General features: G+C 53.1%; 6 protein-coding genes across 6 annotated transcripts; 3 read left to right on the plus strand and 3 right to left on the minus strand.

Annotated features, from left to right (window-relative positions):
• Nucleotides 1-977: 977 nt before the first annotated feature.
• On the plus strand, nucleotides 978-4066 carry NEUTE1DRAFT_147586 (uncharacterized protein; the record flags this gene model as incomplete). The annotated part of the gene is made up of 3 exons (XM_009854361.1): nucleotides 978-1218; nucleotides 2026-2306; nucleotides 2369-4066. 3 exons carry the CDS (start codon nucleotides 978-980, stop codon nucleotides 3560-3562), a joined length of 1716 nt encoding a protein of 571 aa, XP_009852663.1.
• Nucleotides 4067-5698: 1632 nt separating this feature from the next.
• On the minus strand, nucleotides 5699-10320 carry NEUTE1DRAFT_123485 (uncharacterized protein; the record flags this gene model as incomplete). Its single annotated transcript, XM_009854362.1, has 2 exons — nucleotides 5699-10011; nucleotides 10098-10320. 2 exons carry the CDS (start codon nucleotides 10318-10320, stop codon nucleotides 5699-5701), a joined length of 4536 nt encoding a protein of 1511 aa, XP_009852664.1.
• A 1134-nt stretch (nucleotides 10321-11454) lies between these two features.
• On the plus strand, nucleotides 11455-11765 carry NEUTE1DRAFT_43828 (uncharacterized protein; the record flags this gene model as incomplete). Its single annotated transcript, XM_009853255.1, has 2 exons — nucleotides 11455-11526; nucleotides 11604-11765. The coding sequence occupies 2 exons, from the start codon at nucleotides 11455-11457 to the stop codon at nucleotides 11763-11765; spliced, it is 234 nt and encodes a 77-aa protein (XP_009851557.1).
• A 65-nt stretch (nucleotides 11766-11830) lies between these two features.
• On the minus strand, nucleotides 11831-15543 carry NEUTE1DRAFT_66205 (uncharacterized protein; the record flags this gene model as incomplete). Its single annotated transcript, XM_009854363.1, has 3 exons — nucleotides 11831-13102; nucleotides 13160-15313; nucleotides 15531-15543. The coding sequence occupies 2 exons, from the start codon at nucleotides 15288-15290 to the stop codon at nucleotides 11994-11996; spliced, it is 3240 nt and encodes a 1079-aa protein (XP_009852665.1).
• A 732-nt stretch (nucleotides 15544-16275) lies between these two features.
• NEUTE1DRAFT_123487 (uncharacterized protein) lies at nucleotides 16276-17729 on the plus strand (the record flags this gene model as incomplete). Its single annotated transcript, XM_009854364.1, has 3 exons — nucleotides 16276-16545; nucleotides 16633-17117; nucleotides 17223-17729. 3 exons carry the CDS (start codon nucleotides 16383-16385, stop codon nucleotides 17685-17687), a joined length of 1113 nt encoding a protein of 370 aa, XP_009852666.1.
• Nucleotides 17730-20272: 2543 nt separating this feature from the next.
• On the minus strand, nucleotides 20273-21719 carry NEUTE1DRAFT_102379 (uncharacterized protein; the record flags this gene model as incomplete). Its single annotated transcript, XM_009854365.1, has 3 exons — nucleotides 20273-20505; nucleotides 20587-21520; nucleotides 21561-21719. 3 exons carry the CDS (start codon nucleotides 21717-21719, stop codon nucleotides 20273-20275), a joined length of 1326 nt encoding a protein of 441 aa, XP_009852667.1.
• Nucleotides 21720-22823: the final 1104 nt, after the last annotated feature.

Raw genomic sequence — 22823 nt, forward strand, 5'->3', positions numbered from 1 at the left:
TTTGTTGTTGGTGGAGGAGGAGGAGGAGGGGTGGTGGTGGATGACGAACCAAGGTCAATGTTCTATCCGATGGGAAGGAACAAACAAATAGAGAGAGGCAGCAGCAGCATATAAAGACAGCAAGCAAGCAGACAGCGACGGCAATTAGTCTGTCAGTTGGTCAGTCAGTAAGCCAAGCAGCAGCCAAGGCAGCGAAAGATGGGGAGAAGGGAAAGGTACGAAATTCTAATACTGTTCACACCTTGTACATGCAAAAGCAAATATTGGATAAAAGGTATTGCGAATCGGACGCTGGATTTTTGTTGTGTGGGTTTTTTTGTGACCTCGTCAGCGGTTCTTTTTTTGCTTCTCTTTATCGGTTTGTTTTAGTACAAGTAATTCTTGACCATCTTTTCTTGGACGGAGGTCATCACCCGGTACCTACCTCTAAGTAGAATCAATTGGTCTCTCTCAGGGGTGTCACATGACCTTACCACGAGTGCCAAGACGTGACATTTCTACTTGCCAATGTCCCTGCCTTGTGGATGCGGTACTTGTTGGATGTATCTTTTTGACCTTAACAATTACTGGCTCCACCCGACCCCAACTCTGAACCTCCATCAATCAATTGCTGGCCCCGGACTGCGACTGCGACTGCGACTTGCGACAAGCCCGCCCGCCGCAGCTAACGAACGACGCGATCGAAACGCGTTTCCCTTCGGTCCATCCTTGAACCCAAGAACGGAACCACCTACGAAGCGAAGCGAATCCATACCCAACACCAACTCAGTACAGTACAGTACTACACGCGTAATCACAACTACAAGGGAGGACACGAAGCACGTAATACAGCAGAAGAAGAAGAAGAAGTGACAAGCAACCAAGTGGAAATTCGGTTACCAACTCGTCCTCCTCCCCGCAGAGCGCAACAAACACGAAACCGAAATCGAGTACACGCGAGTTTCAACAAAAAAAGAACAAGACAAGGACAAGACAAGATGCAGCCCCTGCAACCCCAATACCGTGGATATGCACCAGGACCACCACCACCCATCGGACCACCACCACCGGGTCACCACAACCCCCAACTTGTTGGACCGCCGCAAGGACCGCCGCAACATTCACAGGTCCCTTTGCCTCCGCAGGCGGCGGTGGGACATCATCCTCATCCCGGGCCGGGAGGGGGACCGAGAGGGGGACAGCAGCATCATGTGCCACAGCCAAGGAGAGGGGGGATTGGTAAGTTGTTTTTTTCTTCTTCCTCTTTTCTTTCTCTCTTTGTTATTTTATATCCCTCGTTTTTCCCTTCAACGCCGCGTCATCAAAGGGTAAAAAAGGGGAAAGGATAGGAAAAAGGTAAACAGTTGTGGTTGATATGATGTTGGAAAGAGAACATGATGCATGAAACGGGCGTGGGACAAACGTCAAAGATCTCCGCTTTTTGCAGATTGCTCCACCGCGACCTATCGACTAGTTCCAAACCTTTCCAATGCTAGACCCGGACGTTCGGGGGAACGATGGTCTATCTTTTTTTGAGTCTTGGGAAGCGGGACTTGGGACTTGAATGGGGACGGGTGGGAGGGGCGACGATTCAAACTGACTGGGTCCGGGTCCCTCGTCGTGCGTTCGTTGTGTGCCTGGACACTCCGACCCGCCTACCTCTACATACTACATACTACCCCGTCGGCCGCGGTCGAACGACGGAGCTGAACGTGCTTCAGGTTTCGCGACGAGCTTAACAGGGAAAGATTCAACATACCTACATACTGCAAGCGCGAAACCCCACGCTCCTGTTTCTTGCATCTTGGAACACAAGGAAATTCTTGACAACAATCTTGTGTACCGCAGCACCTTGCCCTGTTTTCTTCCTGGCTTTCTTTCTTGGATATTTTTTCCCCGCTGGATTATTTTCTTCTATTTAACTTTTTTCTCCTCCACCCACCCGACGACCCTTGGCTTCTCCCCATTTTCTCGCTCGGTACATCACCGCAAATCTTTGATTACACATTCGACTAACCTCTTCCGGTCTTTCTTCTCTCTTCACAGGGCCCATGATGTCGGCCGGTCCTGCTCACCACCAACTGCCCATCACCCAGGCGCAAATCCAACAAGAATCACACCGTCGCGAAGCTGTCAACCACCTGGCCAAGCTCCGGAGTCGCAAACCTACCGACAAGACCCTACCCGATGGCGTCGAAGAGACTTTGGTGGGCGAGGGCGATGTCGCTGTGGCTTACAAGAAGCTACGCGATTTCGAGAGGCGGCTGGATGCTACCATGAGTCGCAAGAGGTTGGATATCGTGGATTCGGTTAGCAGGAATGCAAAGGTATATACTGCCTCTTATTTTGTTTCCAAGGAGGTTTGAGCTTGACTGACAACACTCAACAGCGGTACAAGACACTCCGCGTTTGGATCACCAACACCGTCGAAGACCAGTACTGGCAGAATAACAACTTCAATGTCGACAGCTTCGACTTCCCCTCCAACCTCGAATCCACATACCGCGTCAAGATCGAAGGCCGACTACTCGACGACGAAGACGAGATCACAAAGGACGAGGAGGATGGAGATAAGATGGACACAACCGACGACAGCACAAAGACAGCAACAAAGTCTGGAGCGAAACCCGTCCCCGCTAAGCCCGGCCAGCGCTACCGCTTCTCTCACTTCTTCAAAGCCCTCACAGTCGACTTCGACCAGCCCACCGCCTCGGGCCGTCTGCCCGTCGACACCACCGCGATAGAATGGAAGAAACCCGAACGCACGCCCGCCGGTCCCAACCTGCCCGCCTCGGCCGACTTTGACGAGCTGACCTTCAAGCGCCACGGGGACGAGAATGTTAACATCACCATCAACCTCTACCGCCACGAAGACCCGGAGCGCTACGAGCTCTCCCCCGAGCTATCGGACGTGATCGATATGACGGAGGCAACCCGCCAGGAAGCCGTCGCCGGCTTGTTCGAGTACATCAAGTTGATGAAGCTACAAGAAGACGACGAGAAGCGCAACTTTCGGTGCGACGACCTGCTGCAGAAGCTTATTGGGAGAGAGTCGGGACACATTCCCCAGCTGAACGAATACGTCACCCCGCACTTGAGACCATTGCCGCCCATCAAGCTCCCTTATACTATCCGCGTGGACCAGGAATTCCATTCTGCGCCGGACGCTCCCAAACCGACCATCTACGACATCCGCGTCTCCGTCGACGACCCCCTGCGTTCGAAGCACTTGGTGCCATTCATCCACAACCCCTCGTACGCTCAAACCCTCCGCGAGATTCATCAGCTAGATGAGTCCCTGGCGGTGCTCATCCAAGCCGTTGGCGACTCCAAGGCCAAACATACGTTCCTGACCTCCATGGCCAATGACCCCGTTGGCTTCGTCAAGAACTGGTTGTCAAGCCAGAAGCGGGATCTGGAGGTGATTATGGGCGAAGCCACGAGGGCCGGGGCGGCGGTGGAAGACCCCGTGGGCGACGAGTGGAGGAGGGGTGGAAAGGGGAGTGTTTGGGATACGAGTAATGCGCGGGAGAGTGTTAATGTGCTATTGAGTAAGCAGGGTTTTACGGCGGGGCATCGCTAGGCGCAGGACGGTGGAGAAATGGAGATGAATAGGAGCAGGGAGAAGGGGGGTGAGGGAGGGAATGTTGGAGGAACTGGACGGAGGAGTAGAGATAAGAATAAGAATAAGAACGAGCATGCTAGGATTGACAAGGAATCAAAAGCTACCAGAGGACCAAGACTTACTTGTATACGCAATAGTACTGGTGTCGTCACTGGTAATGGAGAAGAAGAAGAAGAAGAAGTTAAGGAGATTGTGACATTCAAGTCTGTTCCCAGAAGACTGTTGGTGGACTTTGAAAGGGACAAGAGACGGAGACGCAGAAGGGAGTTACGGAATTCCGAAGCGGACAAGTCAGATTCAGAGTCAGAGTCAGAAACAGAGTCGGAAACAAAAGAGACATGGAAGGAAAGGGAAATACGAGTAAGAGGAGGGTAGCTTAGTTTAGCTTAGCTTAGCTTAGCTACCTTAGCAGCCCTGAGCGGAAACTGCGTCTGAAAGTAACAAAGTAAGAAATTGAGAAACAAGCGATTTGATGCATCCCTGCCTGGGTGATAATACGGGGAAAAGGTGTAGTTGGCTGTAGTTTGGTTGGCTTTGGTTTCTTCAAGTAGAATGAGTAAGTAGATTGAGTAGAATGAAATGGACAAATAGTTTGGACACCCAGGTACTTGTAGATTGTCGGGTTAGTGAAGCGTACCTAGGTAGGTTAGGTTAGGTAGGTTAAGTATAACATTGGATGCCAATGAGTAAGATATAAAGGATGCAACCAAGTATACCTCTAGGATAGGACAGGTGTTTTAGAGAGACTGAGAAATAGAAAAGGTGGCATGTTCTCCTTAGGTGTCTTGGGGGAATGAATGAGTTGGCTTTCCTAGTAGTGATGGTGATGATGTCCGGTGATGTGATGTGATGGTTGTGATGATGGTGATGGTGATGGTGATGAAATGAATGTGTTCGAACACCTTCCTGGGCAACAATATTCTTCTTCCGGCGCCATTATATATACAGCCAGCCGAGTATAGGTAGCGTCTCTGCGCACCACAATTTAATGCCGTGACTAAGGTAGGTGGCATTGCAAATCGATCGATCCTCTTGATACGACCGCGTGGATCATGTGTAAATATCCCCAAGGGCCAAAAAAAATTAAACAGAGGAAAAAAAAGAAAAAAAAGAAAGAAAAAAAAGAAAGAAAAAGAAGAAAGAAAAAGAAGAAAGAAAAAGAAGAAAGAAAAAGAAGAAAGAAAAAAAAGAAAGAAAAAAAAGAAAAAAAAAATTGCGGTTTGATAAAGTGACTTGGTTGATTACATGAAACGAAAGGTTGTGAGGAGTCTTGATAACATGATGGAGATAGTGGGATATCATGAGTTGGTTGCAGGTGACCTCATCTCATCTCATTCAGTGCAATGGTACGTCCACATGTCCATGGCCATGCCTCAATTACCATGACAGATAGATAGATAGATAGATAGGTAGCATGGGAACATCATTACCTACCCAAGCACCCACCCACCCAAGCAAGCAATCAAGTGATCTGTGATGATGACACAATACAATACAATAACTGAAAAAAACATCGAAGCACTAGACTATTTACTTCTCAATTGATTTTGATCTTGATTCTGTGATTGATTCCCAGGGGTATATGCGTAACCTATCCAACTGGTTGCTAGCTATTCTACCATGTTACCTACCTCTACCATATCATAACGTGGAGGTAGTGTAGTCAGGTAGGTACCTTGCTACAACAACACCTAATCGACAAACGGTAAAACCACCACGTACGTCCAAGAAAGGGGGAACAACCTATACACCACCAAACAACAACAACATGAATAATGACAGCCAGTGTCAGCCAACCAGCCAAGGATACATGCCTTCTTCTGCTTTTGGACACCTCCCTCCCGGGCCCTTTTTCGCTTTCCCCTTTTTTCATTACAACCGACAACGCCTTGCTCCCATCCATACATCCATGTCATTCCCACATTTCCTCTGGCATTTACTTTCCTCCACAGCCTGTCCACAGCAGCCTGCCCACAGCTATCCAACACAATATACCTCGACATCACACCTTTCCATACCCATTCAACACTGAATTCAGCCCCGTTCAACCCCGTTCAACCCTGATCAACCCAAAAGAAGCACAGTCTGATGAAATCACCCCTCGGCACTCTCCTCCCGAATATCACTAAAAAACACCCCCCTGTCCCTCTCCACTCTTTCCCGCTCAGTCCACTCCCTCCCCCCTCTCAGGATCCCCGACGTATTGCCCACCCCCACCCCCGTAGCAGCAGCACTAGAGGTACTAGGTTCCGCATACACCCTCCTTAACTCTCGTTCCCTTGGACTAGCGAGGATTGCTGAGGGGGTACTAGTGCCGACCGACATGGAGGTGGAAGGGGCTGTTGGTGGTCCCGAGAAGGGCGGGTAGTGGTGGTGTGTACCGGGGTAATTGTTATTGGTGGATGGGGGAGGAGCAGTGGAAGGGCGGAAGAGGGATTTGCGGGCGTTGAAGGATCGTTCTGGTCGGTCTGGTCGGTCTGGTCTTGAGGGGCGGTGGTGGTCGTCTTGTGCTGGTAGGGGGGTGGGTTGGTACTGAGAAGCAAATACCGTATTGCCCTGCACAACCGGCGGCATAACCGGCGGCACAGACTGCGACGCATGTCGTCCCAAAGGCGGCGCTCGCCTAACTCTACTAGGCGTGCTCATGAATCCTGGATCGTTGATATCTAAATCGGGGAGAAACGACTCCTCGTCGTCGTCGTCGTCAAAGTTCATCGGTCCCAGGCCGCCGCCGACGCCGCTGAGAGCGCTAGCCTCTGCTGCTAGGGTCTGGCTCGCCCGGAATGAGGAGCTGGAAGGGTTATTTCGCGCGTTGACCAGCCGAGCAGATAGATTCGTCGGACGCATATCCGAGCTTCGGCCTGTTGTTGGTTTTTGCTCGATGGGTGCTGATGATGAGACCATTGGAGTCTCGGGTATTGTGGGAGCTGCGAGTCTACTGGCCGGTCGAATTGCTGTGCGACTTGCGGGGCGGGAGTAGGAAGCAGTAGCGGGAGGGTCGGGGTTGGGGTGGTATGGTTGATAGCCCTTTGGTACCTTTGGTGGTGGTGGTGGCGGCGGTTGAGCGGGTTGCTGGGCAGCTGCTGATGGGGGAGCAGATCGGATAGGAAGTTGAACAGACTGTCTCATCGGTGCTGCCGAAGGGAAAAGAAACGTCGACCGATCCCTCTCCCTCTCCCGCTCAGGCGGCATCTCCGAATTGACAAACCACTGGCTGACACTATTGCCAAAGTTTGCCGCTGACACATCACCGCTTCCCCTTTCGCGGTCCCGATACCGTCCCCCCATATGTCTCACACTCCTTCGCGAACTCAACAACGTACTCATCCTCGGATCAAGCATACTAAACTCTGCACCCATCTGTCGTTCTCTAACCACAGCCCCGGGATTGACAACCCCCCACCACCCCTCCAACACGCCCGCCGCCATCCGCCTCTCCTCCCTCTCCCTCAGCGCCTTCACCGCATTCCTCTTAGCAACCAAATGCAGCGCTTCGTGCTCCCACCTCTGCAAACATCCCTTCATCGTCCCCACGGCTTCCCACTCTTCGGCATCCATCTCTGCCTCCCTCATCTCCGCCGCGCTGTCCATCCAGTTTTCCAAGTAGGAGTCTAGCTCGGCGTCGGCGGCAGTCTCCCTTATCTCTTGCGCTCTCCGGGCAATGGAAGACCAATAGCCAAGAGTTTCGTACAGGTCCGAGTGGTTGTGATCCAGGTGGAGGGCATCAGCGTCTGCTGACAGGTCGTCGGCTTCCAAGAGGGCGTTGAACCAGGTGCTCAGACAGGATTGGGCGAGCGAGATCTTGTAGGAGTGGCGGAAGGAGCGCAAGGATGCCATCATCCTTTCGCGACGGGCCTGTTTGGCCAAGAAAGGCCAGCGGTCGAGGACGGAGGCGATGGTGAAGCGCTTAGATTGCTTCGAGGCTTTGCGGGCGTAGTAGGCATTGCGCGTGGTGGAGGAGACGAGAGCTTCGCGCCATCGGTCCAAGCACGGCTTGGTGGTGCGGTAGAGGCAGATGAGGTTGGCGTTGTGGCGGGGGGTGAAGATGGCGTTGGAGGCGTCGAACCAGGTTGAGAGACAGGAGGAGAGGAGGTGGTCGGAGTAGAAGTAGTCGGCTTCGGACTCGGAGCGTTGGCAGACGGACAGGGAGGTTTGGGTGGCGTCGAGCCAGGTTGAAAGGGTGGATTTCTTGGTGGTAGAGGCGGCGTGGTGCTGGAACAAGGCCAAACGCTGCTCCAAGAACCAGTGAGTTAAAGTGTCTTCGAGGGTTTCTTCGTCTTCGCGGATATTCCAAAGCTTCAGCTTCAGCTCCAGTTTCCAGGTGTCCACGGGATTAAGAAGCAGCACGGCGTCAGCCAGCAGACCGTCCCGCCGGGCGTACTCAGCTTCTTCCTGCCAATGCTCGAGACAATTCCACTTGAGCGTGCGCTCATCAGCCGCGCGAAACTTTCTAAGTGTCCGCAACAACCGGCTCTGCTCGTGCCAATCCGCCAGGATGATCTGACAGTCCCGTGTAACCTTGTACCCTCTGCACTTGTACCCCGTGTACCTGAGATCCTCGGCCTCTTCTTGCCAGATATTAACCGCCTCGTCGAGAAGGAGTCTCTCATCCAGGGCGATGGCCACCTCATGATCATCCTGCACCTCCTTTGTCCTTGTAGCCCAGTGCATCAAACTCCCCTTCATGGCCTTGAACACGGCATAATCATCCGCCACCCTCCCCTTTTGCAGCCGATACCAGTGCATCAACCCTTCCCTCATCGTCTCCCTTTCCTCCGTCTGCTCAGCAACATGCCGTCTAACCTCCTGATGAAGCGCCACGGCCGTCCACCTTTGCAGCGCATGAATCAGCACAAAGTTCCTCGCCTTTGTCTCATCCTGGATATGCTGCGCCCTCCAGGCATCGAATGCTCTTTTCCGTACCAGATGCCGTCTCGCAACCGCAGTACGGTCCAGCTCCTCACGTGCTTGATCCTGCCAGAAATTCAACATGTTCTGAATCGTGAAAACCTCGTACACCCTCGTGGCGCGCCGCTCCATCCTGTCAACCCACGCTTCATATTCCGCTTCTGCCTCGTGGCGCTCGCGCTCTTCGACAACGGCGACCGTTTCCTCGAGCCATATCTCCAGGACCTCGGTCTTGATGTCTTCGTCGTCGATTTGCGCCGCGAGAGAAAGCAGGCGGTGGTGATCCCGCTGGATCCGGTTAAAGTGGTCATGCCATGACGTAAAGGCGTCGCGGAGGAGCAAGGCGTCGTCTTCGGTTCGGAACATGCGCACTTTTGCTTCTTGGTATTCGGGGTCGAGATGTGGTTGACGCGTAAAGGCATGGTGGTGACTGCTAGGCAGGGGCTCGTCTTTGGTGTTGACGGTGGTGTCGCTGGTTGCGCGATGGAGTTCGGAGAAATCGGTTCGCGGGGATTTGTGGTTGAGGTCGGTTTCGCCTACGGAGGAGAAGGATATGGGCCGTGGCCGTTCTTTGTTCGGTCTGGCGTAAGCGGGCAAGGCGCCCGCGGCAACTTCCGCATTGTCGTAGTAATGCGGTGCTCCGAATACGCGAGGGATGTGTCTGACCTTGTCCAGCACGGGGTTATGCGGTTGAAAAGGTCGTCCATCATCGCCGTACTCGCGGACCGAACTCTTGGACCTCGAAGCCAATTGACTCCTCCTCCCCTGGCCTTTCTCTGGTGACCTCCCCCTTCGATTCAACAACTGCTCTCTTTCTCGCTGCTGTTGTTCCCGTTGTTGCGCCAGCGCTTCCAGTCTCCTAGCCCTCTCGCCCCTAAGCGTGTCCCCAGGCAAGGCATTGGGGTCCGTAAAGCTCGCCGACCGTGCCCTTGACCGAATCGGTAGTCCTCCAAGCGCAAGCGGTCTCGAAACGGAACTGTGTCTCCTTTTCGGCAGTAACCGTCGCAGCTTGATATCGAGTTCACCGCCCGTCACGTCCTCGTCGTCATCACTAAAGACTGACGAGAACCCGCCCAGCGATCTGCCCGAAACCGAGACACTCCTCGACCTGGATCCCGCAGCCTTATCCCGCGCCGTCCCCAACCCCCCTCGTCCGCCTGCTCCTGGTGGGCCAGCAGGCGACTGCTCCCGACTCCTCCCTCCCACCACCGGACTACTAGGCACATACTCCAACATGATGCCCATACCCGCTAAGACGGTTCGAAACCGATCCAGCAGACTGGTTTCCCCTTTCGAGTTCGGAGCGCATCGCTGGCCCCCAATCTTAAAGATAAGCCGCGAGATATGCGAGGGCGCCTGGTCCGGGTCTGGGTAGCCATGGGCGGGGAGGATCTGTTCGGCGGCTTGGAAGAGCGCGTTCGTGGGGAGCCGGTCGCGCTCGGGCAGGGAGGGGAGGATGGACTCGGCGAGGGTGACGATTTCGTGGAGGAGCTCGATGTCTGTTGTGCCCCCGGGTTGCCTGTGTTAATTGCCGGGAAAGGCAAGGAGGGAGGGAGGGAGGGGAGATGGGGGGAAAGAAGCGGACCTTCATTAGAGTAGTAGGGCTCATTGCTGTGAGCTTGCGCTTGAGCTTGTGGGGGGAAGCTGGTATTGGCGTTGGCGTTGGTGCCGCCATTGTTGTTGTTGTTGTTGCTGTTGCTGATATTGGGATTTCCGAGTCCGGCCTGCTGTCGCGAAGAGGAGGATAACTGTGGTAGCCCGGCCCTGCCATCTCGGTGGTGGAGGGGCAGAGAGGATGGAGGCGGCATGTGAGAGGGCGCCGCCACCTCCAAGGCATGACTATGGAAAGCCTAATCCCGACTCTGGTCAAAGCACGGTGTATGCGCCCTCGTACAACGTTTGGATAGGTGTGGGCAATTTGCTGTATTCTTTGCGACTGTAGATTGCCGTAGTGTAATGCTAAGGTTATAGGGCTCTAGGGTCGGTAAGTGAGAATGCGACTGCGACTGCGATGGACCGAAAAACTGGCGATGCTGTGCTAGGCCGAGAATCGAGAGCGCGCCTGATGACAAAAAGTGGTGGGTTGTCGCAATTCCAATTCCAATTCCAATCCCACCTTGACGACAACGGCCGCCCTTGGGTATACAAGACGAGGTTTGTTTATCGGGTATTCGACTAAGAAAGGATCACCATCACCGGCCGGAGGTTTCGAAATGAAAAAGGCAAATTGAGCAAAAGCTGAAGAGGTTGCAAACGATGTGAACGTAGGTATCGACGGGGGTTTTCGCTGAGATGGAGGGTTTGGCGATTGCGATTATTGCTGCTGCTGCTGGTGCTTCTTCCCGTCGAAGCGGGAGAATGTAGTGTAGTGTAGAGGTACAAGTAGCGTGGAGGTGGTGGTGGTGATGCAAATCGTGGAGGAGACACAAACACGCACAACAACTGCGATGCGACCGCTGGACGGGCAACCAACCACTGACTGCACTGCAGTGCGGAGAAGGAACCTCAAGGGAAGGGAAGCTGAAGCCCAATGCGATTGAGACGCGTGCGCACGGCAGCGGGAAGAGCCCAGCATTGCCCGGTAAAAGGTGCAGGCTGTGATCACCCATACTAACAGAATACGACTCCAATTGCTGCCAAAGTTGTTAGTCCGGTATCAATTAGACGCACTGCACTGCTTGGCGCGCTGCCGCTAGATTGGTTTCAGCGCATTGAGATCAGATGAAAGGAAACCTCAGACACACAGGCCTCTTCAGCCTGAAGCAAGGTATCTTCCTAACAATAAACCGAGTGTGAAGAGAAGAAGACGAAGAGCGCCAACGTCACGAGTGTCATCACCTCCATCCGAGGCTACCTACATCGAGAGCCTCACAGTCAACCACTACACCTAAATCACATCTTCTCTTCGAAGTTGAAAGACAAAGCACGGACGGATTGTCAAGATGCAGCCCCCAAAAGCCACCGTCCGCCCCATCCAGCGGTTTGCCTCGGCCGTGTCCAAGTGCTCCGTCGAGGTAAGAGAGTGAAACTATTCCCATGTCTCTTTTTCCATAAACACTCAATCAACTGAAACTGGCACATCCACACGCAGTCCGCCGCCTACGGCAAATGCATCCTAGCAGACTACAACTCCGTCCACAAGGACATGTGCGTCAAGGAGTTTATGCGCTTGAAGGATTGTTACATGGTGTGTATTTCTCCACGTCCACTGTTTAGGTACTTGTACCACTTCCTCAAAGGGGGGCAAAGCTGACATGATGGTAATTCACACACACACAGTTGGCCGCCAAGAAAGCATAGCTTACCTAGTCTGCCTCTAGGTAAACCACAAGACACAAAGTACCAGAAATCTTTTTGAATATTTTTAAACATTTCATCATCCATCATCCATCATTGCTAGTCTATCCCACACATGTTTTGACTCGCTTGAACTTTTCCCACATCACATCTACAACCTTTTCTACTAGTGTAGACTTTAAACTTAAAGCTTCAACAACCTCAACAAGAAGGTAGCCTTGCCAACCTCCTGCTCCTCCTCCATAATGATGCCCTCTTCCTTCTCCGCCGGAATCTTGCCCTCCACATGCGTCACCTCGTGCTTATCCAGCGGCCTCCTGAGCGCCTTCTCAATCATGGCCATCTGCGTGTCAAACACCTTCTCAATACCCGTCTCCTCGGGGTCCGCCGTCACCTTGTACTCCATCTTGATATCATCCGTCGGCTGGAGACCAGCCTTCTTGCGCAGCCTCTGCACACGGTTGATGATTTCACGCGCCAGACCCTCCTCCGCCAGGCCGGGGTAAATCTCCACGTCCAGGATGGTGAGCACGTCGTTGTCCGTGTTGGTCTCGAGGTTCTTGGAGCTGTCGTCCTCCTTGAGACCGCGCTTGACCACCAGGTCGCCCGCCTCGAGCGTGATGCCGTCCACAACGAGCTTGCCCGTCTGCGTGTAGGCGTGGGCCTCATCCGAGGTGACCGACGGAAGAGCCTTCTTAACGCGGCCCATGTCCTTCTTGAGCTTCTTGCCGAGCACAGGCCAGTCGGCCGAGACCGAGTACTGAACGCCGTGCTTGGCTTCGTCTGAAGTGAGCACGAGGTCCCGCACGTTGAGCTCCTCGGTAATGTAGCCCTTGAGCGACTCGATGTCGGCAAGGTACTGCTCGTCGTGGTGGATGACAACAAGGGTCTTGAGGGGCTGCTTGAGACCAACCGAACGCTTCTCGCGCGAGTAGCGGGCGAGCTCAATGACCTTTTGCATGCGCTGCACGCGGCGCTCGACGTCGGGGTTGTAGAGCTCCTTGCGGACCTCGGGGAAGGGGAGGAAGTGCACGGAGCGGGGGTCCTTGGCCTGGAGCTCCTTGGGAATGTGGGGAAGGAGCTTGAGGTAGATGGTGTCGGTGAGGAAGGGAGTGAAGGGGGCGAGGCCACGGCAGAGGGTGAAGAGGACCTCGAAGAGGGTGTTGAGGGCGTGGAGGGTGTCGTTGAGGCCGTTCTCGCCCTTAAGACGCTTGCGGTTGAAGCGGATGTACCAGTTGGTGGTGTTGTCGATGAGCTCGAGGAGGCGAGGGACAACAGTGTAGAGGCGGTAACCTGGACGTAGTGTTAGCATTGAACTTTAGCAACAAAAAAGGGAGGGGAACGACATACCCTTCATCTCCTCGTTGACAAACTCGAGCAGAGACTGGCACGAAGCAAGAATCCACTTGTCCATCACGTTCTCGTTGGAAGACTCCATCTTGGGGTCAAACACATAGTCGACGTTCTCCACCTTCTTGAGGAGAGCAACCTGGCCCTCAAAGAACTTGTACGAGTTCCACAGAGGAAGGAGAACCTTGGCAACGACCTCCTTGACACCAGCCTCCTTGAAGCGGAGCGGCTCGGCACGCACAACAGGAGAGTTGATGAGGTACAGACGGAGGGCATCCGAACCATACTTGTTCATGACAAGAGTAGGGTCGGGGTAGTTCTTGAGACGCTTGGACATCTTCTTGCCATCCTCGGCAAGCACGATACCGTTGACGACGCAGTTCTTGAAAGGAGAGACACCAAAGAGGTGGGTACCCAAGACAAGAAGGGTGTAGAACCAACCACGGGTCTGGTCAAGACCCTCGGCAATGAAGTCACCCGGGAAGGACTTTTCAAACTTCTCGACGTTCTCGAAGGGGTAGTGCTGGGAGGCGTAGGGCATGGAACCAGACTCGAACCAGCAGTCAAAGACCTCCTCAGCACGCTTGAGGACACCCTTGCCCTGCTTGCTGGGGATGGTGATGTGGTCGATCTTGTCACGGTGGAGATCGGTGATCTCACCCTCGTAGCCGGAAAGCTGCTTGAGCTCTTCGATGCTGCCAATGCACACAATCTCCTCGCCGTCGTCGCTCATCCACAGAGGGATGGGAGTACCCCAGTACCTGTTACGCGAGACGTTCCAGTCGCGGGCGTTGGCGATCCAGCTGGCGAAACGCTTCTCCTTGACAAAGGAGGGGACCCAGTGGGAGCCCTCAATGTTCTTCAACATCTGGGGGATGATGTCGGGGATGCGGATGAACCACGAGGGCACGGCCTTGTAGATGAGGGGCGTGTCGGAGCGGTAGCACATGGGGTACGAGTGCTTGAGCTGAGACTCGACAACGAGCTTGCCCGAGTTCTTGAGGTGCTTGATGATGTGCTTGTCGGCCTCCTTGACGTGCATGCCGGCGAAATCGGAGACGCGGTCAGTGTAGTGGCCAGTCTCGTTGACCGGGTCGGGAGGGGGGCGCTTCTCGGTGACGATACCCGCCTCGACGGCCACGTTGTAATCGTCCTCACCGAAGGCGGGGGCCTGGTGGACGATACCGGTACCGCTGTCGTCGGTGACGTAGGTAGCGTTGAGGACCTTGAAGGCAACGTCCTTGTACTCGTCGTAGAAGTAGTTGAAGGGGGGCTCGTACTTCCAGCCGAGCATGTCCTTGCCCTTAATCTTCTCGAGCACCTTGAACTTGGCCTTCTTGGGGTCCTTGTAGAGCGTCGTCAGGAGCTTCTCGAGCAGGATGTAGTTCTTTCCGCTCTTCTCGTCGGCGATCTTGACATATTCAAAGTCGGGGTGGGCGGCCAGGCCGGTGTGGGAGGGCAGGGTCCAGGGCGTGGTGGTCCAGGCAAGGAGGCAGGTGTTGGGGTCCTCGATCAAGGGGAAGGCGACGACGACGGCGGGATCGGTGACGTCCTGGTAGTTCTGGTTGGCCTCGAAGTTGGAGAGGGCGGTGGTGAGGGCGGTCGAGTAGGGCATGACGCGGTAGCCGCGGTAGACCTGGCCCTTGTCGAACAGCTGCTTGAAGACCCACCACTCGGACTCCATGAAGGTCGGGTCCATGGTCTTGTAGTCGTTGTCAAAGTCGATCCAGCGACCGAGACGCTCGACCGTGTGGCGCCACTCCTCGCGATACCTCATGACGATGGACCGGCACTCGGCGTTGTAGTTTTCGAGGCCAATCTCCATGACGGCGGCCTTGCCTGAGATGCCCAGCTTCTTGTCGATCTCGTGCTCGATGGGCAGGCCGTGCGTGTCCCAGCCGAAGCGGCGCTCGACGTGGAAGCCCTTCATGGACCAGTATCGGGGGATGATGTCCTTGATGGTCGAGGCGAGCAAGTGGCCGTAGTGGGGGAGGCCGGTGGCGAAGGGCGGGCCATCGTAGAAGGTGTAGAGCGGGTTGCCCTTGGACAGCTCGACCTGGGTCTCAAAGGCCTTGATCTCGCGCCATCGCTGGATGGTGTTTTCCTCTTCCTTGGGGAAATCGATCGACATGGTGGGCGGACGTTGAGAGTGGCCTGGGGTATTGGGTGTTAGTTAGTTAGTTTGGTGGTGGTGATGGTGATGATGATGTCTCTTGGTGTTGAGACCTTGAGAACGGAAAGAGTTTTCCCCAGTCTGTTTGTTGATATGCGCTGCTCTCTACTTGAGTCGCAAACAGACAGACTAGCTATGTGACAGAAAAAAGAGGGGTTTGGAGTAATAAGTAGTGTATAGACAATGGACCTGACTCACCTCTGTGTACGTTCCTGTCGCCGCGATGTGTTGGAGAAAAAGGCAGACGGGCGCGAGTGTGACTCGTTTGGAGAAAGTCGACGGACTTCCAATTCCAGAACAATGCGACCGGCCGCTGCGGATTGGTGGTGGGGGGGGCGGCAATCCGATAAAACAGAGGGGCAAGAAACAGATGGGACGGGCGGTTTGCGGGGTTCAGTTGGTGTTGTTGAGATACGAGAGACTTTTTCCACTCTCATAAATGTGGTATGAATCCGAGTACTCACTAACACTTTTACATTTTTCTCAATAAACGCATGCTTCCCGCTGTGTCCCTGCATCCAGGCACTCTCTCAATGTGTCTGTTAGCTGGATACTTTCAATACTCCAAGCAACACCCTTTGAGTCCGACTCCAAAGGTGAAAGAATTCAGTAATATAACTTACGAGATGGAAGTTAGATACACATAACCAATGTCTGGGTAGTAGGTTACCTATGATCCAAGTTTGATTAGGCAATTGACAGAGTAAAAAAAAAAAAAAGGCGTAAGTTGAAAGTGTAGAGACACCCCAGCCAAGCTGACCGGAGGTCGTAGACTAACAAATACACCCGCTGCAGGGCCTGAGCTTAACAATTTCCACTGGCCAGACCCCTGGACATGCATCCATCCAAACACCTTGTTGACCACCACTCCCGTCGCTCTTCGATCCGCTTCGTTGTCGCGACACCAACCAAGTCACGACCGACGGCCCGGACTCCTCTCACTGTCCGTTGTTGACCCTCCGACACTTGCCCTCCTTGGACAACACACACTCTACTACTCTCGACACCCATTCCGACTTCCACGGTACCTAGTACTCATCCAAGACCAAAATGTCATTCCTCTTTGGGAGAGCAAGGACAAGAACCAACGTCAGCGATCTGCCCCGACAAGCCCGCGAACATGTCGTCAAGCTTGATCAGGGTCCCCAGGGAAAGGTGGAGGAGCTGGCCAAAGTACTGTCACAAATGAAACAGTTACTACAAGGGACCCATGGTATGTTGAACTTATACCCATATCCTATCCATATCCATATGTGTCCACCGGCGGTTGACTGACCAACACTCTGTCTGTCTACAACAGAACAAGAAGCCTCCCTCGAACACCAATACCAATTGGTCACCGGCATGATCGAAGAAGACCTCCTGTACCTCCTCGCCATCAACCTCTACCGCCTCCCCTTCGACTCCCGAAAAGACACCCAAGTCATCTTCTCCTACGTCTTCCGCTTCCGTCCACCCAACGCGCCCGCCCGCGCCGAACCGCTCGCCCTCGCCTACGTGGTGGAAAGACGGCCCCAAGTCCTGATCGAGCTGTGCAAGGGCTACGACCACAAGGAAAGCGCACAACACGCGGGCACCGTTCTGAAAGAGCTCATCAAGAGCAGTGAGGCCGCCACGGCCGTGATTCTGCACGACGACGGCGACGAGCCAGGGTCGAGTGCGCGGGGAGTCGGGGCCATTGATAAGAACAGGAAGCAGACGGGCAACGGGATATTTTGGTCCTTTTTTGACTGGATAGATAGGGGCTCGTTTGAAGTGGCGGCTGATGCCTTTACTACTTTCCGGGTATGTGTTTCTCTTTTTCTCGTCTCCCCTTAACCCCCCCCCCCCCCCCCCCCCCGGCCCTCTTTTCGGCATGATTCACTAACAAGGAAAAATGCAATGCTGCAGGAACTCCTAACAAAACACAAAGACCTAGTCCCCCACTACCTCCAAACCAACTTTGACCTCTTCTTCTCCAAATACAACTCCATCCTAATCCAGTCCACCTCGTACGTCACCAAGCGCCAATCCATCAAACTCCTCGGCGAGATCCTCTTGGACCGATCCAACTACAACGTCATGACCGCCTACGTCGACCGCGGCGAGCATCTCAAGATCTGCATGAACCTGCTCCGAGACGACCGCAAGATGGTCCAGTACGAAGGCTTCCATGTCTTCAAGGTGTTTGTCGCCAACCCCCACAAGAGTGTGCCGGTGCAAAAGATTTTGTTGATGAATCGAGAAAAGTTACTGCACTTTCTGAGTCATTTCCTGGAGGATAGGACGGATGACGAGCAGTTTATTGATGAGAGGGAGTTTTTGATTAAGCAAATCAGGAATATGCCGCCTACGCCCGTGGTGCCGCAGCGGTAACTAACTGGTCTGATTTGTGGGAGGAGGGGCTTACGGCTTACGAGTAGAAGGGGTGGGGGTGTACTGTGGATAATGAGAAGAGATGTAGATGGTTTGGTAATGGCACAGCGGGCGTTTTTCTGTTCTAATTTTCTTCACTTTCTACTTTGTTTTGGTTGTATGGTAGGCAGGCGATGGGATGGAATCGGAACTGGCATGGACTGGAGGGATGGATGGCATGGACGGAACATGAGTAAAGTAAAGTAAGGTACCTAATCGTTATTAGATAACGAACTTAATGAGAATCAAAGCATCATACTCCATCCCAACAACCTTATTTCGCCCGGTGTTTCTTGCTGCGGACACTGGATTCAGCTAGGACCAGTTTTGCTGCCGAGACAAATCTCTTACACCCGTAGACGGCAAGGAGAACACAGAGGGCAGACACTGTGAAATAACATTTCATATTGACAGGGCAATTGGTATAAAAATGGCCGTTTGCTAATCCTTTAAACTGTTCAGAGGTAACTTTAACAAAAGCAGAAGCCATCCTGATAATTCAGGCTACTTCCTCCCCTTGCTGACGCGAATTCCCAGGCATCATATACCTTTGGACCAATGTGTATCCAAACCACAACCGAATCAAATAAAAACCAAGGATACTACATGACTAAAAAAGTTGCGCCCATATTATCTCTCCAACATCTCATGTCGAACGGTAGGTAAGTAAACAACCCTTTTTTTTCGTCTTTTTTGTTTCTACCTCCCCTTACACCCAACTACCTAGGTAGTGACCAGTCCAACAGAATAGACACTGCACTATTGTAGGTACCGAGTCAATCTGCAAGTTACCCTGCCTTGTCCTCTCAGAACTTCAGGTATTGTAAGGTACAGAAAGCTCCTTCCGAATCATTATCATGATGTTGCCCAACCTTATTGATGATCAGGAGGGAAGGAAAAAAAAAAAAAAAACCAGAAAGAAAAGAAGAATAAGAGGGATACAGAAAGGAAGGAAGAAAGAAAGAGATACAGGAAGAAAAAGACAAAAAAGAAAGAAACGAAAAAAAAAAAAAAAAAAAAAAAAAAAAAAGGATTCGCTGACAGAGACCTGGAGATAGGTATCTAGGTGAAAAGAGGTGAAGAAAGAAGATGAAAAGATGACTGCCTGGTTGCGTAGGCAGGGCACAGGGTGACACCTGGGTACCATACATGTACTGAACTGAAACGAAGGTATCATCGCAAATTTGAATCTCAGTATCAGGCCTGATCAACTGATGAGGACGGACCAGAAATCTAGAGCTGAAATGTCACCCTTGCCGTGCCCATTCTTACTACTTCAGCCTTCGCTAGCTCCCCGGTGACAGAAAACGTCTACGGGATAGGGATGGGAACGTCGAGGTGATGTGACAGTTCCGCTCCCGGTCTGCATGTGCATCTCCCAAAAGATGATCTTCACCGCCACCGGTTCCTAAACCTGTTATGGACAGAGGGCTATGTGTTGTGCGGATGTTGTGTAGGTATGTTTCAGCGTCCACCACCCCGTGGTGTTGCTGTACTGCACGTCAGGCTGAGGTCTGAGCGACTTCGTGGCTTGGCCTTGGTTGGACATTGTGGATGATGAAAGAGACTGGGCGTAGACGGCAACGCGCAGCTTGCCTTGTTGCGGTCTTGGGATACGAAGCTGGTGGCTGAGTAAATGTTGTCGGTTGACCCAGAAGATTGATGGAGATGGAAGTACAACCCACCGAACGACCGCAGGTAGTTTATAGGAGGGAATAAGGGTTTGATGTGTTGTGGACGACGGAGTGGCTGGATGAGATGGTGATGGAAAGTAGAAGTTTTTATCAATCTTTCAGCTGATCCGCTCCCGGAAGACAGCCTCCAAGGAATCGAATACGACTCTTGTCACCACGTCTTTGCCAGGGAGGTGGAGATCTTTTCCCTCAAGCATCCTCCTGTAGCTGGCCTGATGTACCTCGAGTGGCGACTCCCAGACGACGTTGACACTCTTCAAAGGCTCATGTCGGCTTTTAACATGGCCGATGGATATCGCAAGGCGATCCTTGCTCACCTCCAAGGTTCTGGAGTGGTGAAATGCCCTCCACAGAGAGTCTTTGTTGAGAAAAAAGGCGGCTGGCCCTGGGGGTTGTATACTGGCTCCCTTCGCATCAAGAAGGAGCGTATTTTGGCCTTGTTCATTCAGAGATTTGGCGTGCCGTACGGATCTGCTCCTCCCCAACTAGTGTCTTCCTCTGCTGACTGCTGTTTTTTCTTTAGCAACCGGTATGCTTGCTCTTGATGGAAAGTAGAAATCTGTAGTGGTGGGTAGAGGTACCTAGCTACTCGTACATGCATGTGTGTACCTATGAGAAAAAGAAAGAGATTGTGTCTTCGTCCATGTCATCAAACCTTGTTCCTATGATAATTTGTTCGTATTCGTGGCTCATTGCTATCCCAACCTGCCATCAAAATCATCACCAAGGTAGCGTTTCCCAGTGAGGTTGCTCGACCAGGTAGGTAGGTAGTTTCCCTCCTCGATGGGTAGTAATTGTGGGCAGGATCGATCTGGTTGACAGTAGCAGCAGCTGCCAACAACTGTTGCTGGTTCATTGCGGTTGTCGCTGCCGCCGCTGGGTCAGAATCCGAGAGCCATTAATAATGGCAGAGACGTCGGATTCCGGACGGATGTGACGCAGGACGTTGAGAAAACCGTTGTCGTCGTCGATTTCATGTCCATTGTCGACGACAATAGGGGAGTCATCAAGATCCGCCCACATCTGCCCCAGGGTTTGCTGGGGTTCACGTTGCTGCTGGTATTGCTTCAGCTCGGTGGCACTGACTCTATCCTGCCACACCAGCGATCTGGCCTCTAGACCAAACACAGCAGGAGCTCCCCGAGACGGAGCATGAACTTCACCACCCCCTGGCAGCCCCAGCGTCACCACAGAATTCTCCGCTGGGAGAGCTCGCTCCTGCTGCTGCTGCTGCTGCTGCTGCTGTGGCTTGGAACGTTGCCCCTGCGGTTTGCTGACCCGGTGTTGGTCTTTCGGCCTCTGAAAAGGGTGATGCCGTTGTTGATGGTGGTTTGACTGGCGCCACGCTCGCGGAGGTTCCCGTTGTCTTAAACCTGCAGGTTCATTGGACCCAGCCTGTCTGGGTGCTTCCTGGGGAGTCGGACCAACAACTCCAGCCACAGCACCACCGCTCCGTACCTGGCTTGGCCTCACGATAGGGCCTTGGAAGCCGGTAACGGTGTTTTTCTCCTCTTGGAGAACACGCTGCCGTACCCGCTGTTGGTATTGGACTTGTTGTCGGAGCTGTAGTCGATGCCGTTGTTGTTGTTGTTGGTGCTGGAGTTGTTGGAATTGAAGCTGTACATGGTGTTGGGCTTGATTCCCCTCGGTAGTCGAAAACTGGAACAACTGCTGCAGGCCAGTCGGAGCCCCGGCTGGAGCCACTGTCATGGCCGGAATACCACCACTTTCCATGCGACGCTCTAGCCAGATGACACAGACCGGAGCACCCCGGTCAACCCCAATGTACTTGAGGACGACGACATCGTCCAAAGACTCTGCAGAATCGAACCCTGGAATCGCAGGACGCTCCATCCGGAGGGCCTGCTTGTTGGCGGGGATCCCACCGAGGTTGGCCTGGAGCTCGAAATGTTGCTTGAGCTCAGCAACCGTCCAAAGAGGGTTGATACTCCCAACCACGCGTCCGGCATAGTTGGCTGTATTTTTGCAGGTGGCCAACTTGACGGTCACCTCTGCCGGCTCCTCACAAGGGGGAGGAATGGGCCGATGAGGCTGATCCGGCCTCTTTAATCCCTTCGTCCTTTTCTCGTAACCTTCATGCTGGCAGGGGGGGGGGACCAAGGGGGAGAATCGAGGAAACCGGATTAACCGGCTCAGAGAACATGGCCGGAGGCAAAACAGGGGCAGAACCAACGACCAGAGGTGATGGGCCCATGCCAGGACCAAAGAAAGGCGCGAGTTGGGCTTGAGGGTTCGAGAAGCCCACCACCTGCTGCTTGTTGTTACGTGTAGAGTACATTGTGGAAAGAGAGATGGATGTGATTTGAAGAAGGTTTTTGGAATTTGCGATGTCGAGTTGTTGGAGTTGGAAGATTGGTGTAGAGACTTCGATGTTGAGTTCGAAAATGTTGGAGTTGGAAGATGGGTGCGGAGAGTTGACTTTGAAAGTGAACTAATGAAGTGAGAGGAGAGATGATGAGATGATGAGTAGGTACCTTGGATCTTGGAAGGGAGCCGGGGGGGGGGGGCCTCTGTTCTTTTATAAGAAATTTAGAGAGAAAGAGAAAAACAAAACACGTCTGTAATCAGACCTTGGCTGCACGTTGCGTAGTAGTAGTTGAAGACAGGTATCACTGTTCTTTCTCGCCTTTGCATTGTATGGTACTTGACTGAGCGATTCCTTACAAGTTGGAAAGAGCTTTCCATGATGTCTGCAATGCCTCTATTCATACGTGCTCATGGGCATGCATTTCATACACCAGAGAGGCTCAAGAACAGTCGGAGGCAAGGTCGGACGGTACCTTCCAAACAGTTCGGCGCTCATCGGAAGGAGCGATGGCTGATGAAAACTCGAGCATACCTACCTAGAGGTAGGTAGTCAAGCATCAGCCATCGGACAACGAGTCTTCCGAGCTACTGCCGTAAGGCAACGAGACATAAGGACAACTATTGAAATTCGCCGTTTCCGACTTTGCTGCACTGGATGCGAGCACATATAGAAACAACGCAGGTAGAGGTATCAAAAAGGTAATACGTTACCTCTAGATACCCTAGTACCTCATGTTCGCAGCCTTGCTTCGCGGACAGCCGAGTGTTCCGAAGCCCTCTCTTAGGCGCATCTGCAAGGCTAGAATCTGCACTTCATCTTGAAATCTCTGCTTGACGACTGATCAGAAAAACGTGTCAGGAGGAGGGGAAACAAAGGGTGCAAGAAAGACTGGAGCCGAGCCGAGCTCTACCTGTATGTTTACCGCCGAACACCGAGGGACTAACTAGAGGTATTATGTATGCAGCCACCTGGCTGGTAGAAAGTAGAAACATGAATGATGAAGACATGAGCATCCTCTCTTCGCTAACAGTTGGTTTTGTTCCCGCATGTTGTCCTTTTCTTTTTTGGTTTCCC

This window comes from Neurospora tetrasperma, assembly GCF_000213175.1.
Source record: "Neurospora tetrasperma FGSC 2508 unplaced genomic scaffold NEUTE1scaffold_4, whole genome shotgun sequence".
NCBI classification, from domain to species: Eukaryota; Fungi; Ascomycota; class Sordariomycetes; order Sordariales; family Sordariaceae; genus Neurospora; species Neurospora tetrasperma.